General features: G+C 36.2%; 1 protein-coding gene across 5 annotated transcripts in view; it reads left to right on the top strand.

Moving 5' to 3' along the window:
• Window positions 1–20245, top strand: part of PPP1R12A (protein phosphatase 1 regulatory subunit 12A) — a 191109-nt gene that overhangs the window by 115453 nt on the left and 55411 nt on the right. For 3 of the 5 annotated variants that reach the window (XM_069094795.1, XM_069094796.1, XM_069094798.1), the window contains exons 6-12: window positions 138–212; window positions 802–890; window positions 1041–1198; window positions 6452–6576; window positions 16050–16166; window positions 16539–16751; window positions 19020–19114. In XM_069094795.1, coding sequence (XP_068950896.1) covers window positions 138–212; window positions 802–890; window positions 1041–1198; window positions 6452–6576; window positions 16050–16166; window positions 16539–16751; window positions 19020–19114 — 872 coding nt within the window. The remainder of the gene's footprint in view (window positions 1–137; window positions 213–801; window positions 891–1040; window positions 1199–6451; window positions 6577–16049; window positions 16167–16538; window positions 16752–19019; window positions 19115–20245) is intronic. The other 2 variants (XM_069094799.1, XM_069094800.1) reach the window with 1 other exon arrangement.

Here is a 20245-nt window from a genome sequence, read left to right on the forward strand (position 1 = left end):
CGTAGCTGGGCAAACAGCCTCTGGAGACACACAATTCTTGTATATTTACTGAAGCACCTGGGTGGCTTTTGGTACAATTATAATGAATTTTGTATTGTTTACTTTAAAAAAAACTTTTTAAAAATTTCCCCGTGTAGGGTCAGACTGCCTTTGATGTAGCAGATGAAGACATTCTAGGATATTTAGAAGAACTGCAAAAGAAACAAAATCTGGTATGTTTAAGAATTATATAAAACACATAGATAATTGCTTGGTTTTTAACTTAAATGTTAGCAATTTTCCTTTCCATTGGTGTTTTGTGTTTCTCTTTTAATTTCTTCCCAACAGTCAAATTAATCTTGGCCCCAATCAGGAAGAGGTTTGTTTCTGGGCAAATTTAGCATTTTGACTCTGTTGCTTAATGTGTTGATATGGTTAGCAGTAAGTAGGCACTTCTTACTGCCTCTGACTCCTTAAAAAAAAAAACAAATCCAACAACCTATACCTGCTTATATTAATACTCTAACCAAAATAGCCATCAGTTACTTTTTCATGCTTATCTAGCTGGGAAACCTTTTTAAATGAAACTAAACATAAAGAATATTTAGGCAGTTCAGTTGAGCTCTGTGTGTCCTTGAAAATGAGCTTGAAAACTGCCTACTTTGTCACTGTTTCCTCTCCCTCAGCCCTGTTTCAGGTAAAATAGATTCTTTTTAAATAAAATTACTGAAACTGAAAGGTCATATGCATGATACATATAACTACATGTTACTACTTCATATCATTTTAATAGTCTTTTTTCCACCCATTATTTTATGAAAGCTCCATGGTGAAAAGCGGGAAAAGAAGTCTCCACTAATTGAGTCTACAGCCAATATGGATAACAACCAATCACAAAAAACATTTAAAAAGTAAGTAAAATATTTAAATGAGCTTCATAATTGTTGGGGAAATTTTTTGATAAAGTTATTTGATTTTTCAGGAATCTAGGTAACCTTTGTAAAATTTGAATTTTGTGTTCAGCATGATTTTGTAATTAGACATATGTTTTTCACCTACAGTAAAGAAACATTAATTATTGAGCCAGAGAAAAATGCAACTAGTATTGAATCTCTGGAGCATGAAAAGGCAGATGAGGAAGAAGAAGGCAAGAAAGATGAATCCAGTTGCTCTAGTGAAGAAGATGAAGAAGATGACTCAGAATCAGAAGCTGAAACAGGTAAATTTTGGTTTTTTTAGAATTAGACTTAATTGAGCAGTCATTTCTTGAACAAAGTGTATATGTTAAACTCTGCCTGCACACCCTGTCTAATGTTGCCCTAACTGGCAACGATTGACAGTAATGTTAATATAATTTAACCAAACTACATTGTAGTGCCATTCTGGAGAGCAGATTCTGATAGTCCCTAACATTGTTCCTAATTGCCTCCAGTAACATTTTATTCCTTTCACAGAGCCAGTTTATAATCCTGAAAGAGGGTGGCTATACTAGAAAAATCATTTAACCTTTTGAAGAATTTTCATCGCTTTAATTTTAAATTTGTGCAATTGTAAACTTATTAAAAAGGTGGGGCAGCCAGGTAGCACAGCGAGTAAGAGCACCAGCTCCAGTGTCAGGATGACTTGGAGATCGAATCCCGGGCTCAGACACTTATTACCCCCACAGAAATACCTGGCCGTGTAACCTTGAGCAAGTTACTCAACCCCGATTGCTTAGTGGCAGCCAGATGGCTCAGCGAGTAAGAGCACCGGCTCCAGTGTCGGGATGACCTGGATCAAATCCAGGCTCAGATACTCAGCTCCACACCCAGAAATAACTGGCCTTGTAACCTTGAGCAAGTTACTTAACCCCGATTGCTTTAAAAAAAAAAAAGCTTAGAGGTGCACTAAAACTTTGGGAACAACCTACATATAATTCTGCACAATAAAGTATCACAGCATAAGATGATATTGGAGCTATTCAAATATATTTTAAATATTTATCAAGAATAATAGTGACTTTTCCCTTTATTTCCTTTGGTTCACTGATTATCATCTCTTTGCATTATTTTTGTATAACTGAAGTCAGTGCACATATTGGGTTGTTTTTTTTTTTTTGGTTCAGTGTTCTTGACTTAGTATTGCTTCATAAAGGTTCATATTTTCTATAATCTTCATGTTATTTTAATTTGCATTTTAGCATTCCATTACATTGATACACCTAGGATCATAACTAGAATAGGAATGAACCTTCAAGGTCCTTCATTCTAATGAAAATGAGGACATCAAAACCCAAAGAGATTGGTCCTCTTGACTCCACATCCCATCTTCTTCCACTATCACACATTGTATTCAGTCATTTACTGCTATATTGGTCATTTGGATTGTTGCCAGTTCTTTGCAATTACAAATAATACTGTAAAAAATATCTGTGGATCTATTTAAAAAGGTAAGAAGAAGTATATTCATTTAAACTTACATCTTGCTCACAGGTACAAATTGGACTGTTTATAGTGCCTAGCAAATAGTAGATGTTTAATGTTTGTTGACCAAATCTGAATTATTTGCCAGTGACTATTAGCTAAATTTTTGAAAAAAATTATTTTGTGCAATTGCCTAAAATAGTCTTTCATTCTCTAAGTGCTCACTATATTCAAAGCATTCTAACTAAAAAGGTCTTTTAGATCAGTAATTTTAAATATGCATAACTCACATTTATTAAATTATTGAGATATGAATGAACTTAGATGCTTCTGCATTTGTTTATTGGGGGGAAAAACTAGTACTTGGCACAGTTTTCATTCTGTGTTTTGAAGTAGAGAAATAAAATTTTAACAAATTTTCTTCTGTGTGCTAAATTTGCTTATTAGGCCAGGTTCTAAACCAACTTGAAAAGTTCTTGAAATTATATATAGTTGTAAAATTCTACTGCCATATTTCAGTGAATTTGTGATCTCTTCATTGTGGATACTCCCTCAATCACAGGAGAAGATCACCAACCATCTTGTCCCTGTTCTGCCATAAATACTCCATAGAAAGTTCTACCCAGTGTTGGAGATTTAAGTCTTCATCCAGGTCTTTTAACATTATGTGAGCTTCAGTATAGCACACAGGCTGGCTGGCCAGCTATCTATTATCCCTTACTGTCTGTATGACCAGCCCACCTATATCAGACATTGAAAGTGGAAAAAATATGCTTTAAACTACAGAGTTGTTTATTTCTCTTTCTGGAGGTGGATTGTATTTCCTATTATGAGTCTTTTGGAATTGTCTTGGAACATTGTATTGATCAGAGTAGCTAAGTCTTGTGTGCATTGTTCTCCTTGTTCTGCTTCCTTCACTTTGCATCAAATCATATAGATCTTCCCAGGTTTTTCTGAAACCATCCAGCTTGTTATTTCTTAAAGCAAAATAGTATTCCTTCAGTCATGTGCCACAATTTGTTCAGCCATTCCCTAATTGATAGGCATCTTCTCAGTTTCCAATTATTTGCCATCACAAAAAGTGCTGCTCTAAATACATTTGTACATATATATTCTCCTCTCCCCCCCCACCCCCTTTTTTTAATCTCTTTGGGATACAGACCTAATAGTGATATTGCTGGGTCAAAGGGTATACGCAGTTTTATAGTCCTTTAGTCATAGTTCCAAATTGTTCTCCAGAATGATTGGACCAATTCACAACTCCACCAACAGCATATGTGTCCCTATTTTTCCACATCCCCTCCAGCGTTTGTCATTGTACCTCAGAAGATCATTTTTTCATGTGACTTAATAGGTTTGATTTCTTCTGAAAATTGCTTGTTCATATCCTTTGGCTATTTGCCAATTGGGGAATGGCTCTTATATTTTATAAAATTATATGATTTTGCTATGTGTTTGAATCTTTTCTGCAAATTCTTGCTTGGACAATATATTACGGTCTACTTAGTCTGCCACTGCCATTGCCCTGCTATTTTTGATGTTTTGTTGATTGTGGCATTCTACAAGTTACTTGCTGCATTTATAGCACCAGAGACACAGAGAGAATTAAAATCATTGTAAATCAAGCCTCTCCACTCCCCTTCATTTCAACGCCCCTCTCATATTCCATCTGCCATGAAGGTCCCACATACATAAGTGTGAATTTGCTTTCATGTATCTGAAATCCCACATTATAACCTTTTAAGTTAAATAGTAACTTGAAACAAACCTTTATTGCGCTTCAGTTCAAAGATATTTAGAGTGACCTTGCTGTATGTGTGTGGTTCAAGTTCCTCTCAGCTCTGAAAACAAGGCATTATATTTATTGATTCATATTCTGTTTTCCTGCCATCCATAATATGCTCACAGGTGTTTCTTCCCTACTACTCCCTAGGTTATTCAGTCATTCCCCCACCCTCATTCCTTCCTTAAGTTTGCTTAGCCATCCATATGTGCAGTTTGAATCCACACTCCATTGTCTTAGTAACTTTTCTTTAGCTCTTGTATATCATTGTATATTCATTCTTGGCCATCCTGACCCCTGCAACCAGTGTTTAGAAAAGCAACCCAGGTGGAGATGTGATCTGATACTTCATTTGTAGCTGCTGCAAGCTCTCCCTTCTCAGCAACATTAAGTACTCAAGGCCCCAAAAAGAAAGTCTTAGCCTTCAAAGCTCTTGGCCCTAGTGGAAGGCCAACATTAGAGATGGATAGAGTTATATAAATGAAAATGACATTAGAGTAAGTGCATTACCATCTGCTTTGGTATGTACTTAAGGAATGTGGGATCTTTCCATCTGCTTTGCAGTTAAAATATGATCTGCTTGACAGCAAGTAACATCTTGCTTTTCTGTTGCTATCCATCGCCCATACTTAGCTCAGAGTTTTGCATATAATAATGCTTAATAAATGTTTTTTCATCCATTCATTGTTTTTTTCTGGGATCATTTTCTAGCTGTCTTCAGTTCCAACAATTCTATGTTCTTGTAGGCTTACTTATTGCTAGGTTTCCCCTGAGCATCTTCTTTGTAGGTGTCAGGTGTACTTCATGTATCAGTTTCTAAGGTATAGGACCTTAGTTGTCTTCCATGTTCTTTCTCTTTTATATCCTAAAGATTGTATGTTTTAAAATAACACATTCTGAACATGAAACCAGCAAGAACCAGCCTTTGACTCCTTCCTTTTTTGTTTTTGCCTTCACCTTAGCCTTTGAGCAGAAGTTCCTTAAGTTCTAAATACAGAATCATAGTAATGATTTTATTTTTTATAAGGCCTTGTTTTAAAAGGCCATTTAAAAAATTTTTTTGACAAGAAATTTACATTAAAAAAATTTTACTTAAAGTAACTTTTAAAAACTGTCTTGAACAGTTTACCTGCCTAGTTTTATTAACCAAAAAAGAGAACTCAAGACAAAGGATAAAACTTGCCTTTCCCTTTGAATGATCTGTGAAAGTCTTTTTTAAATCCCTTATTCACATTTTTAAATGGAAGCAAATTGATTTTCTTTATAAAGAAAAATTCTAATTGTCCTTTTTCTTATTTTTAATTTACTTTGGTTCTTGTAATCAGTCCTCAGTTGATTGGTTAATTAGGTTCTTAAAAGTCCATATTAAGATAGAACCATGTAGGCTTTAAGAAAGAAAGAACTAGATTATAATTCATTGTTAGGTGCCAATGAGGTTTTAGTTGATTTCCAAATTTTGGTAGTTATCTCATATCCTTGTTATGTGGCTGCGGTTTATACCTTGTACCCCTATTATCCACCTTAGAAACATTTATTGTTACTTGCTATGGGAACTGGGTAAAATCAGTAATGAATCATTAAAACTTATTACCAGAAAGAATGCAAAAAGCAAAGTGCATGTTATATTTCTATGCTTTTGAGAGAGAGAGGAATTTAGCTAGTTAGTTTTTATGGACTCATTTCATAGAGTCCCAGTAGTAGTAACTAAGTCTTCATCATAAGTTCTTTAAATGTTGTTTTAATGATTTTTAAAATTTTATACTATGTACAAGAAGTCAGTGTAGAAATTGTATAATTGGGGCAGCTAGGTAGCACAGTGAGTAAGAGCGCCGGCCCCGGAGTTGGGAGGACCCAGGATCAGTTCCGGACTCAGATACTTAACACACACACACACACACACACACACACACACACACACACACAAACTGGCTTTGTAACCTTGGGCAAGTTACTTAGCCCCAGTTGCTTTAAAAAAAAGAAAGAAAGAAATTGTATGATCACCATTTCCTCTAGAAACCATTTACCATGTTATTATCAAATTATATTTATATTATAAATGCAGCAAAATTTTCCCTTTTTTGTCACATTTTTCTTGGACCTTATTTCCATTTTATTTTCATGATTTATTTCATTTTGCATATTGAGTTTCCATATATCATTTTTAATGCTTTTATTTTTAGAAAAATAATTTCAAAAGAAGATTTAATATTTTTTGTTATACAAGTTGAACAAAAATATTTTTAGTCTTGTCTCCTAATATCCAAATGTTTGCTTTTGTGTCTTTAAGATAAAACAAAACCTATGGCATCTGTTACTAACACCAATACCTCCAATGTGCCAGCAGCTCCTATAGCTATCACACCACCTACCTTGTCTTCTGGGCAGGTGACACCTACGTCACCCATTAAAAAGGTAAGTAAAAAAATCTGTTATTGAAATGTGCATTTTGCGCAGAGGTGTAAAATGGGTTATTCACAATTACATATTGATAATTATTGGTTAATTTTAAAAATATTTTGTTGACAAAATATTTGGTTTTGGGACATGAAGCTGCTTTTTTCAGGTTTTTGTAGATTGAACTGACATTTGCTTATAGTATTTGTATTTTGTGGATACTTGTGCAATTTCATTTAATTTTCATTATTTCATTTGTTTATAACAAGACCAAGAAAAATAGATTGAGGAAATGAATATTAATAATAAGACAGATTAGGGGCGGCCAGGTAGCACAGCGAGTGAGAGCACCGGCTCCAGTGTTGAGAAGACCTGGAGATCGAATCCCAGGCTCAGACACTTAGCACCCACCCAGAAACACCTGGCTGTGTAACCTTGAGCAAGTTACTTAACCCCAATTGCTTAGGGGCGGCCAGGTGGCTCAGAGAGTAAGAGCACCAGCTCCAGTGTCGGGATGACCTGGATCAAATCCGGGCTCAGATACTCAGCACCACACCCAGAAATAACTGGCCGTGTAACCTTGAGCAAGTTACTTAACCCTGATTGCTTTTAAAATAATAATAATAATAATAAGACAGATTACATTATAGATAAAGTAGTACTAGGCTTATAGATGGTAAAACTTGGAAATTTTACCACCTATATCCATATTTGCATATTAATAGCTGACATCCACCTAAACTTCAGCATTTATAAAGTGCTTTTAATATACCTTAGTGCATTTTATACCTACCTTTTAACAACCATGTGAGATAAGTACTATAGCTGTCATTATACCCTCTTACAGATGAGGGAGTTGAGCATAAGGAACTTGTCTATTATGGTCATACAGTTTTTTCACCCAAATCCCTCCCTCTTTCTGACCTTCTTGTTAAGAGTACCACCCTCCTTCCTCCCAATCACCAAGCTCACCCTCAACTCCTCAGTCACCACCTATATCTAACCTGTTGCCAAGACCTGTTCATTCTACCTATGTAACATCTCTTGTGTATGCTACTTTCCTGTGACACTGTCATCTCTCTGGTACAGACCCTTATCAACTCCTCAATCCTAGACTTTTAAAGTAGCTAGATGGTTGTTCTCGCTGCCACAAATCTTTTCCCCTTCCAGTTGATCCTCCACCTTGCTGTCAAAGTAATCTTCCTAAATTGCAAATCTGACTGTTAACTCTCATTCAGTACACTCTAGTGGCTCCCTATTACCTCCAAGATCAGATATTAAATTGTCACACATTGACCCCTCCTGCCTCCTTCTTCTTCATAAACCTCTTTGTCTCCTCCATGTCCTCTACAGTCTAGTGATACTGACCTCCATGGTTGTCTTCATACCAGAAATTCCATTCCTGTCCCATCCTGTTTCCTCCTCTTCACACTCCTCCCCTCCCATTTTTACTGCTGTCTCTCCCTCCTCATCTTTGTTTCTTGGCTTCCCTGGCTTCTTTCAAGTCTTAACTAAAATCTCACCTTCTGTCAGAAGTTTCTCTCAGTTCATCTTGATGCCTTCTCTCTGAGATTATCTCATTTACCCTATCAGGGGTGGGGAACCTGCAAACTCATGGCCACCTGTGACCTTCTAAATCCTTAAGCACAGCCTTTAGACTGAATCCAAATTTTACTGAATAAATCCAGCAACACTTAAGGCCACATATGGCCTCGGAGCCACAGGTTCCCAACGCCTGCCCTAGAGAGATCTTGTGGGTATTTACTTGTTGGAGTGTTAAATATCTCATTAGACTGTGAATATTTTGAGATGGAGGATTGGTTTTGTTTTCCTTTGGGCTTGATAATGTAGTTTTTGATTGACTGATTGAGGGTTGGATTTGTGGGGATTTGGAAATCATTTGTCCAGCATTGTTTTCCACTGCATCCAACATGGTTGATGAAACAGAGCACATTTCCATATGCCACTTTTCCTTATTAGAAATGATTATCTCCATTCGCCTTAACCCCCCCGCCCCATTGTCCCCAAAACAAGCATGGGGGCACATTTAGAAATTGACAGATTGGAAGATGTTTACCAAACCAAGTTTCTGTAATCTGTTATTGAGTCACAGAAATGCTTAATGTCATCATGCCTGAATGTGACCTTACTGATTTCAAGTTACTGTTGAAGATTGGAATATTATGATTTTTGTCCCCATCACATTGTAATTTACAAACTATGTCACGCTTTATCTTGTTTGATACAACATGTTGTGTATAAGTCTTCTAATTCCAGGTTTATAGATGAGGAAGTTGAGATACAGAAAGATGACATGACATGATTTACCAAAAGTTACAAAAACTCGTAAATTTAGAGAGCCAGCTATGGAACTTCTTCCCCCCAAATAGTATTTTATCCACTATAAAAATTTTTTTGTGACGATTAACAGTTGTAGTGGGGGGGGAAATACTTTACAAGGCTATAATTTCTACATAATTTATTTTTCATAAGTATTTCTTACACAAAAGATATGAAAATAGTAATTATGATAAAAAATTGAACTAGGAGAGAATTTTTTTAGAATTATTATATTTATCATCAAAATATGATGCCAGGGTGGCTAGGTGGCACAGTGAATAGAGCACCAGCCCTGGAGTCAGGAGGACCTGAGTTTAAATCCAGCCTCAGACATTTAACACAAAAATTAGCCGTGTGACCTTGGGCAAGTCACTTAACCCCAATTGCCCTCCATAAAGCAAAAAACAAAAAAGAATATTTGGGGTGACTAGGTGGCACAGTGAGTAAGAGCACTGGCCCCGGAGTCATGAGTCAGGAGGACCCAGGATCGGTTCCAGCCTCAGAGACTTAACACCCACACAGAAAAACTGGCCATGTAATCTTGGGCAAGTTACTTAACCCCAGTTGCTTTAAAAAAAAAATATATATATATATATATATATATAAGTTGCCTGCCCTTTTATACCTGCTTTCTCAGTGCAGATCTTTTTTTTTTCATTTGAACAAAAATATAAAAATCCATTCCATTTTTTGATGGTTTGAAAGCAAAAGAGATACAGTGAAATTATAGTTTACCACCACCACCCACAGAATTAATAATAACATTTATATAGAAGCTATTGTGTGCCAGACAGTGTGCTGAGCACTTGAAAATATTATCTCCTTGATGATTACAACAACCCTCATTGCTTTTATCCTCTTTGGACATTATTTCCCCCTCTGCCATCCAGCCAAACTGACCTTTTCTCTGTCACCCACAACACTCTTAGGTCCATCTCTGTGCCTTTATACTGACCTTTCTATATGGCTGGAATACTTTCCTTCCTTACCTCCACCTCTTATTAAGAATTAGCCTTGGGGGGCAGAGTCAAGATGGCAGAGTAGAAACAGGACTTCCGGGCAGCTCCAGCTCCCACCACCTCCAATTCATGTAAAAGGTGACTCTGAACAAACTTTGGAGCTACAGAACCCACAAAATGACACAGAGAAGCTAATTTCCCGCTGAGGGCAGCCCAGCAGGCCGGCAGGAATCAGCCAGCGCAGCGCTCTGGGAGCCGACCCCAGCCCTGCTCCAGCCAGAGGTCTTAGCCTCAGGGCAGTCCTGACCAGCCACTGGCTAGAGGGACTTCAGATCACCAACAGCTGTGATAGTTTCCAGAATTATCAAGTCATAAATGCTAAGGACAAAGTGAGAGGTCAATATAGTGTGGACTTTGGGATCCAGTAGTTTGGGAGTGCATCAGCCTTTGCCCCTGGGGCGAGAAGCACCAGCCAGGCAGCCACGTCACATGGCAGTTTCGTCTCCTGGCCTGCATATTGTAGGGGGACCAGGAGATGAGTCTGAGGGGTAATCGCTCTTGCTTTAACCTGCTTGGATCTGGATTGCAGTCTAGGGTGGAGGTCCTGGGGTGTGTGACCATCTTGCCAGAGCCTATGAAGGTTTCAGAGAGGGCACCCAACTAATGCCTTCGGTAGCTGAGAAAACCCCAGCGTTTGGGACAAAGTTCTCCTGTCTGGTGGCAGAGTCCTACTGTGGCAAAAAGCCCAAAAGTCAAATAATTGAATGGCAACATGAGCAGGCAAAGGAAGCAAACCAAGCAGAGCAGTCCGACTTTACACTCCTATTTTGGGGACAAAAAGGATCAAAGCCTGGAACAGGAGGAAGACAGTGAAGTCAGAGCTCCTGCACCAAAAACTTCCAAGAAAAATACGAACTGGTTACAGATCATAGAGGACCTTAAGAAGGATTTTGAAAAACAAATAAGAGAAGCAGAGGAAAAATTGGGAAGAAAGATGAGAATGATGCAAGAAAATTATGAAATAAGAGGCGGCCAGGTAGCACAGCGAGTGGGAGCACCGGCTCCAGTGTCGGGATGACCTGGGGATCAAATCCCGGGCTCAGACACTTAGCACCCACCCAGAAATAACTGGCCGTGTAACCTTGAGCAAGTTACTTAACCCTGATTGCTTTATTAAATAAAAAAGAAAGAAAGAAAATTATGAAATGAGAGTCAACAACCTGACTGAAGAAAGTAACACCTTAAAAAATAGATTAATTCAAATGGCAAAAGAGGCTCAAAAAGGCAATGAGGAGAAGAATGCCTTAAAAAGCTAAATTTGCCAGATGGAAAAAGAATCTGAAAAGCTCACTGAAGAGAATCATTCCTTCAGAATTAGATTGGAGCAAATGGAAGCTAGTGACTATATGAGAAATCAAGATACTATTAAACAGATCCAAAAAAATGAAAAAATAGAAGGCAGTGTGAAATATCTCATTGGGAAAACCACTGACCTGGAAAATAGATCCAGGAGAGAGAATTTAAAAATTATTGGACTACCTGAAAGCCATGATCAAAAAAAGAACCTAGAAATCATCCTTCAAGAAATTCTCAAGGAAAACTGCCCTGATGTTTTAGAACCAGAAAGAATCCACCCATCACCTCCTGAAAAAGATCCCTAAAAGAAAACTCCTAGGCATATTATAGCCAGGTTCCAGAATTCCCAAGTCAAGGAGAAAATATTACAAGCATCCAGGAAGAAACCATTTGAATATTGTGGAAACACAATCAGGATAACTCAGGACCTGACAGCTTCTACACTGAGGGATTTAAGGCCTTGAAATATGATGTTCCGGAGATCAAAGGAGCTGGGATTAAAACCAAGAATGAGGGGCGGCCAGGTGGCACAGTGGGAAGAGCGCCAGCCCCAGAGTTGGGAGACCTGGGATCAGTTCCGACTTAAACACACACACACACGCGCCAGGTAACCTTGAGCAAGTTACTTAACCACAGTTGCTTAAAAAAAACAAGAATCACCTACCCAGCAAAACTGAGTATCATGTTTCAGAGGAAAATATGGTCATTAGTGGAATAGAAGACTTTCGAGCATTCTTGATGAAATCAGAGTTGAATAGAAAATTTGACATTCAGATATAAGAAGCATGAGAAGGTAAACAGGGAAAAGAAATCGTAAGGAACTTACCAAAGTTGAACTTTTTACATTCCTACATGGAAAAACAATCATTGTAACTTATGAAACTTTCTCAGTATGAGAATAATTGATGGGAATAGAAATGTGTGTGTGTATAAGTCCATAAAGAAGGGTATATGAATACATATGTGAAAGTATGTATATTTGTTTACAGGTATACACAGATAGAGGGCACAGGACCAATTTAATGGGAAGGAATGATACTTAAAAAGTGAAATTAAGAGGAGAGAGAGGAATATAATGAGAGGAGATGGACAGAAACAGAATGGGGTAAACTGTCTCATAGAAGAGGTAAGGGAAAATGGTTACAATGGAGGAGAAGAACAGGAAGGCAAAAGGGAATAGGTCAACTTTATTCTCATTGAATTTGATTTAGGGAGGGAATGACATACACACTAAATAGGGTATCTGACCCTACAGGAGAGTAGGGGGGAAGGGAATGAGAGGGGGGATGATGGAAGGGAGGGCAGGTTAGGGGGGAGGGAAGTTGGAAGCACCCACTTTTGAGAAGGGACAGGATCAAAGTAGAGAATAAAAGAAGTGGGAGGTGGGACAGGAGGAAGGGAAATATAGTCAGTCTTTCACAATATATTTACTATGGATATGTTTTGCATAGCTACACATGTACAACCTATATTGAATTGCTTATCTTCCCAGTAAGGGTGAGTGACAAGGGAGAAAGGGAATGAATCTGAAATTCAAAAGTTTTAAAATCAAATGTTTTATATATATACTATTATCAATATTATGTTATTTGTAACTGGAAAATAAGATATACAGGCACTGGGGCATAGAGATCCATCGTGCCCTACTGGAAAGTCAGAGTGGGTATGGGAGAAGATATAGGAGAGAGCAGATTGGAGGAGGGGATATCCAGTGGGATCGCTATTTTGGGGTGGTGGGTAGTGGAAAAATGGGAAGAAATTTTGTAACTCAAAATCTTATGGAAATGAGTGATGTAAACTAGAAGTTAATAAAGCATTTGATTAAAAAAAATAAAAGAAATTAAAAGGTGAGAGAGGAATATAATGAGAGGAACCCGGGAGAAATAGAATGGGGTAAATTATCTCTGCATATAGAAGTAGCAAGGGAAAACTGTTACAATGGAGGGGAAGAACAGGAAGGCAAAAGGGAATGAGTATACCTTATTCTCAATGAATTTGGCTTAGGGAGGAAATGACATACACACTAAATATAGGGTCTTTCACCCTACAGGAGAGTAGGAGGGAAGGGAATGAGAGGGGGCGATGATGGAAGGGAGTGCAGGCTGGGGGGGAGGGAAGTTGGAAGCACCCACTTTCGAAAGTTGAAAGCAGAACATCATATGCATGGATCTTGTGCCTCTGTCAGGAATGTACAAATGTCTTTTTAGTCAAAAAAGTACAAAATAAATTATCTTTTGGCATGAATAATGGAAACAGTAAGCCATTACCTATTTTGTCAACTGAAACCAGTAACTGATCTTTAAGAGGATTTCTTGAACATCAGTTTTTAATTGTCATACTCTCTCCAGCTGACTTCTGGAGTTAACAAGGACCATTGTCTTAAGACTTGCTTATGTCATAGTTCATTGTGGTAGAGCACTATTCTAGGAAATCAGAGCGTGCCTCCATCTGGGCCACCCATGCCTCCCTCATATGCCTTCTGCTATAATAAACAGAAAGGCCACACCAATAGCATCCAACAAAACAGGTCTAACATCCTTAGTTGGGATCAGTTTTATTCCTTTTTCAACCATATTCATAAAATTTCTGAGCATTGTGTCATAACCAGTCTCTGAATAGCTTTGAAAAATTTTCTCAATTATCAGTGAGCCTTGACCCTACATACTTAGTAATGGTCACTGCAGGAATTTTCAATGTCTTTATTATTTTCTTTTTTAGTTTTTTTTAATCCTCATTTACTGAAATGAATTGTTCATTAATAATAATAATTACATTGAAGCAAAGGACGACCACCTTCTGGAATTAGACTTCTTCAGCAGTGGCATGTGTAGCATGCAGTGCTTCTATAATTTGATCTTACTTTCCATTCACTTGTTCCACATTATTTGGTCCACCAATTTTTATTACAGCTACTCCATCAAAAAGGTTGCCATCCTCCACTTTGTTCTTACTGCTTTTGCATACACAATAAAACCATTTCTGGCAACTCCTTGATTTGCCTCTCTGGAGATCTGCTAAATCATATTTCCATCTCCATTCTGTTATATTTAATTCCTCTAGTAATACATATCACCATGAAGGACATATTTATCCACCTACTTAATCTCCCCTTCCTATCTCTATTTCTAGAGTCTGTCACTTGTCCTCTAATATCTACAGGTATTTTTGTGTATCAATCATTTGTTTAATACCTTTCATATACACAATAAATTGTCATAGTTAAAACATAGGTTCTGTTCTTTGTACAGTAGAACTCAGTTTACTAGAATTCTCCAGTACTATGTTCTGGTTAATTATATGTATAGTAATTTTATGTTAATTATATGCACAGTAATCATTAAATAAGGCACAGTGAAGAACTGAAATATTTCTTCTTCATATGCCCTTTAACCTAATTCTATTAATTAGTACTAAAAAATTTTTTATCAGTTTATTTTGTAAAGTGTAAAGCTTTAGGGAATTTATTTGTTAGGTGTCACTAGCTTTTCTTATTTGACTTATAATTTGAAACCTGAACTCAGAGTCTATAAAGTAACTATTTATAGGCAAGAGGACACTTCTATGGTATTAAGAATGGAATACAAATTTCAGCAGTATATTGTGCTCTCACTTCTTAACAAGTTCAGCAGAACTAATGCATTCAAAGAACTGATCATCTTCAAAGCTAGTCACCCTATGAAGAAAATACACATTTATTACAATGATAATGCCATGGTTAAAAGGTTCTTTTTTTCATTTTTTTTGAAATTGCCTTCAAAAACTGCAACACTCTATTTTGAATGACCAGATTTTTACCCATTGAGGAGAGTATAATTTATTTTAGACACACAGTCAGAAATCATTTGGAGTTACATCAGAAGATCCTATTGGGCAGTATCACCTTTGTACAACAAAGTGTGCCTGTAAAATAGCATCATTATTTTTTTGTTTCATAACTTCTTTGAACAGTCCAATTGGCCTTGGGCAGTCTGCAGTCTGAATTTTCTTTTTTTCATAGGAATTAATACCCAACTGCTAATTTTAATTTGAGGCTCCATTCCTAATGTGAAGACACATTAATTATCTTCTAATTCCTGCAAGCTTTTAGTAAGCATATACTTTGTGCAGATTATTGTATGAGATGTGAGAGGGAAATATAAAGTTAAAATAAGATGTGATTCCTGTTTTCTTGGAGTTCATCATCAAATAGAATTGGATGGTTGTTTTTTTAGTTAGTAGTGAAGCTCAAATTTATTGTAGTATCTTAATAATCATCCATCAAAAATCATTCCCGAGATGAATTTTGTTAAATTATAAAAAATTACCTTTTTTAAGAGATCTCTGCAGAATAAGCACTTATCTCTTAAAATATTCCAACTTCAGTTTCCCCAAGAATTCATATAATTAGTTTACATTAAATTTGAGTCAGAAAAATAAAACCATTGCTTTTCCCCCCATTTTTTAATCTGCAGCAAAATTTTTAAAGCAAACTCTATGACTGGCTAAAACCCAAAATTCATATTATGCTTTTTCGTCTGTTAGCCTCAAAGTGGTTAGTGTTTTTTTGCTTATGTTTTTAAATTGAACTACTTTTATGCACTCTGGCTTGCTATTTTAATGAATGTTGTTTATTTTTAACCATCTTGGGAATACAGTTTATTTTTCTAACAACTTCTTTCTTTGTGCTATCTTCTATGTTAAGATTAAAGCTTATTCTCAAGTATTTTGAAGCCTGGGATCAATATTTCTAGTTTCTGGACTTAAGTGATTGAATGAATATGGTGTCTTTTCTTAACTCTTTTCTGTTCTTTCTTTCAATCTTCATTTCTTTACATGTCATGTTTTAATTGGCTTTAGTATGATTTCATTCCTCCTATCATTCCTGTGGCGGAATCAATAGATCCTGCATCATGGAGGCAGGGGTTACGCAAAACTGGCATTGTTCTTGTGCCCAGTAAGGGTGAAAAAGTTCTGGTGAGGATTTTGTATGTATAAGAATTTTGTTTTAGGTTACAATATAACAAACTTAATCTAAATGCCAGTGCTATGTTTGCATGGTTTTAAATTTTTACTGTGTGATTACTTCTGCTTTGTCTAGATTTGCATCTTGGTGTCTGTGTGATTAAAATGTGTGGAGTGTATTTTCGTAAGCCTAACTTATAAAATTCTATTCCATTTTTTCAGCTATGGATGTTCTCATTATTGATGAAGTCATTAACATAGGAAAAACAGTATTTTCTCTTAAGATCATATTTTTGTGTCCTGTTTGCCTGCAAGCGTTAATCTTGATTCAAGCCCTAGTGTGATGGATTTACTTTTTTCCCCACTTTTTACAAACAAAAACAGTTTCCAACTTCTACAAAGGTTTCACCAAAGGAAGAGGAAAGAAAAGATGAATCCCCAGCTTCTTGGCGGCTTGGCCTTAGGAAGACAGGCAGCTATGGTGCCCTCGCTGAAATCACAGCCTCTAAAGAAGCCCAGAAAGAAAAGGACACAACAGGGGTTATGCGCTCAGCATCCAGCCCCAGGCTTTCTTCTTCATTGGATAATAAAGAAAAGGTAAATTATCACACTTATATCTAATGTTTTTCCCATAAAACTATAGCTAATAGTCATTAGTAATGCCCCAAACCTCTCTACAACTTCAGTGTTACAAAGCACTTTGATATCTGTCATCTTACTTGATCCTTTTCAATAATCTGCTAAAATTTTTAATAGGGTCATGGACCTAGAGCTGGAAAGGACTTCAGAAATCATCTTCTCTAACCCTTTATTTTTTCAGATAAGGAAATTGAGGTCCAGGGAAGTTAAATGACTTGAACCCAGGTCCTCTGACTCAAGAGCTAAACTTTTCTGCATCTATACTACTTGCTTAATTACAGATGAGGAAACAGAGATTAAAGGAATTTAAGTAAAAAAGCTAATAAGTGAGAACTCTCATAACTCTTAAAAGTAATTAGTTTCCACTGCCATGAACTTGGCTTCAGTAGACTAAGGGAATGATGCCTTATTCCTACTAGATCTACTGTGTACTGTCCTGGGAGAAGAAATGAATATTTAACAATAATCAGAAAAGTAAAAATTACCATGGCGTATCTGCTCTAGACAGATACTAGATCTGGAGTAAGTTCTGTGATTTAATATGGGTAAACCTCACTTTTGCTTTGAACCTAAGTCATAGATGCTTTGATGGGTGCATATACCCATTAATGAATTTTCATATCATGTCATTCCCATAAATAATCTATATAGTTTCAAACTGCTGCTCAGTAGGGATTCTTTTACATATTTTAACGTTTTTTTAGATTTTAATGTATTAGTGCTTTTCATCTTCTGTACCTCATTCTTGCCTGTGTCCTTCCTGCCTCTTCCTTTGATTATATTTTTCACACTAATTGGCAGTGTAAAACTGCTGGATCTGCAGTTAGGAAGACCTGAGTTCAAATCCAGCCTCAGACATTTCGTAGTTGTGTGTTAGCTTAGACAAGTCACTTAACCTTGGTTTGTCTTAGTTTCCTCATCTATAAAATAGTTAATAATAGTCCCTACCTCCCAAGGTTGTCTTGAGAATCAAATAAAATCATAATTATAATAACTTATTATAACTTAGGATAATGCCTGGTAACACAGTATGCACTATATATAAATGTTAAATAGTATTATTGCGTGTCTTACATATATCACCCTTAGTAATATGCCATAGTTTACCTCATATTATATGTTTATTTATTATTTTCTTTTTAGATCCCCTCAGATTTTGACTTTTTGGAAATTACGGTGTTCAGCAATTCAGTCACCTAGGAAGGCACTGATGGTCTTGAAAATATAAGCTCTTATATCACAAAGGCACTTGGGATCTTTAAATGAGTTGTGTGCCCAGCCCAGTTTCCTCCTCCAGTTCTAGCCCTACATACTGTGCCTAGCCAAGATATATGTTTTTAGGGACTCCTTCAGTGGCTGCCCTTCCAACTGTAGTTTATAAGTCAGTTTGATTTTTTTTTTTTAATTTGGGTTTCTTTTTACCGGTACTTTCTTTTAAGAATTTATTATTTAGAGATGTCATAAGAATATATTGACTGAAAACTATATAAAAATTAAATTATAGAACAATCCTCCCCCCCAATATACTAAAGAATGGTTTGCCATTTAATTATTTTAATAATAAAATTTCCTGAACTAACTTAAAGTCACCATATACTGTGATTCAGTAGCAGCAAAAAGTGAGAATAAACTTGTGTTAACCTAAATATACTATGGTGTGCAAAAAAAAAAAATACTTTGAAGTGCCAAAAATTAGGAATATGTATCTGCAAAAAATGTTTTTGACCTTGTTGAATGAAATGGAAAAGCATTTTTGAGGTATCTGTACCTTTGAAATGAATAAATATTGCCTTCAAACTATAAAATTACATTGTTATGAGTAACTTATTTTTACCAGTTGTAGAAAATTTTGTAGAATGGAAAAGGAATTTTCATTTCCTCAGTTCCAAACTTTAAGTGATTAATAAATGCCAAAGGATTGAACTGTAAATAAGGAATAATAGAATTATGGGCATTTGTGATGGAAGAAGTCTTATTAGGTATTATCTAATCTATATGTAGATTATATAATCTATATATAATAGTTATGTTTCCTCATTTTACAGATCAGAAAACCAAGGTCCTAACAAATTAGCATTTGCCCAAGATCACATAGTTGGCAAAAGCCAGGGTTATAACACGTGGTTCCCAGTTATGTTTTACATTCCAATAGCTAAATATTTACACATTTTTAAATAAATATTGATTGTATTTTAGTTTAACTTTAATTTTTTTCCTATTTTGCAGGAAAAAGATAATAAAGGAACTAGGCTTGCATATGTTACACCTACAATACCTAGGCGTCTGGCCAGTACATCAGACATTGAGGAGAAAGAAAACAGGTGACTTCTCGGTGAAATCTAAATAATTTACTTTAATTCTATAAATCATAAGCTTTTTTTTTTAAATCTTTGAAGTTAGCTAAGATAGGCATGCCATTTTATTTAAAATTTCCATTCAGGGGCATCTAGGTGACTCAGAGCACTGGCCCTAGATTCAGGAGGACCTGAGTTCAAATGTGGCCTCAGACACTTGACACACTTACTGGCTGTAGGACTTTGGGCAAGTCACTTAACTCCAATTGTCTTGCACTCCCCCCTAAAAAAAAATTATATAAAATTTCCATTTAAATGTCAAGTAGTATCTCTTTTCTTTCCCTTCTAAGACCTATGAAAAGAATGAGACTAACATTTTAAAATGGCAGAAAGGATGAATAGTTCTGTAGTGATTGAGATCCTGATCTTTTTTTAGTGCAAATTTATTCCTCAGGTATGAAGCAAAAATTTTACCTTCATCAAGTGATAGACAAAGACTTCAATTCACAAAGCAATAGATCAATAACTACATATCAACCCATGTCCAGAGGAACAGAAAGATTAAGATTAGTGAGTGGGCTCAGTTTAGAGTCAGCTGACAGTGTCTTAGGAAGGAAGCAAGACCTTACTAAATATTAGTTATATTAATTGCTATAACCACAACAGAAAGAGCTTTGGCTAAATCTGAGTCAAACAGATGTAACAAGTGAAGAGAGATACAGATACTCATTCAAAACTGTCTCTGAAGGCATATTACCCATACTATTGACTGCAGTTTGCAGTACCCATTTTGGTCGATTAAGCTCACATTGTGTGCTTTTTTTTTTCCAGACTAAAGAACTAAAGTTCAGTTGTGTAAGCTGCTATAGACCTGGCAATATCCCCTGTTGGCAAATGCCTGACAACTAGCTATCTGGATTTTTTTTCATGTACACACAACATACTTTTAAGTTTAATCTGCATTATTCTCATTTTCTCTGTCACTTTTTAAAGTCCAGACAGTCAATAAAAAAGTAACTCAAACCCTGATTTGCAGCATTGGCTGATTCCCAAGGTTTCTTTCTTCTAGTTTTCCTATTAATATCATCACTGCATATGTTGAAAATTTGTATAACAGAATATTAGAAGTAGTTTCTGGAGCAGTTAAGTCAAAGGGTC

Source organism: Petaurus breviceps, unplaced genomic scaffold (assembly GCF_028583685.1).
Source record: "Petaurus breviceps papuanus isolate PSGF00001 unplaced genomic scaffold, PetGlider_PUasm1.0 221, whole genome shotgun sequence".
NCBI lineage: Eukaryota > Metazoa > Chordata > Mammalia > Diprotodontia > Petauridae > Petaurus > Petaurus breviceps.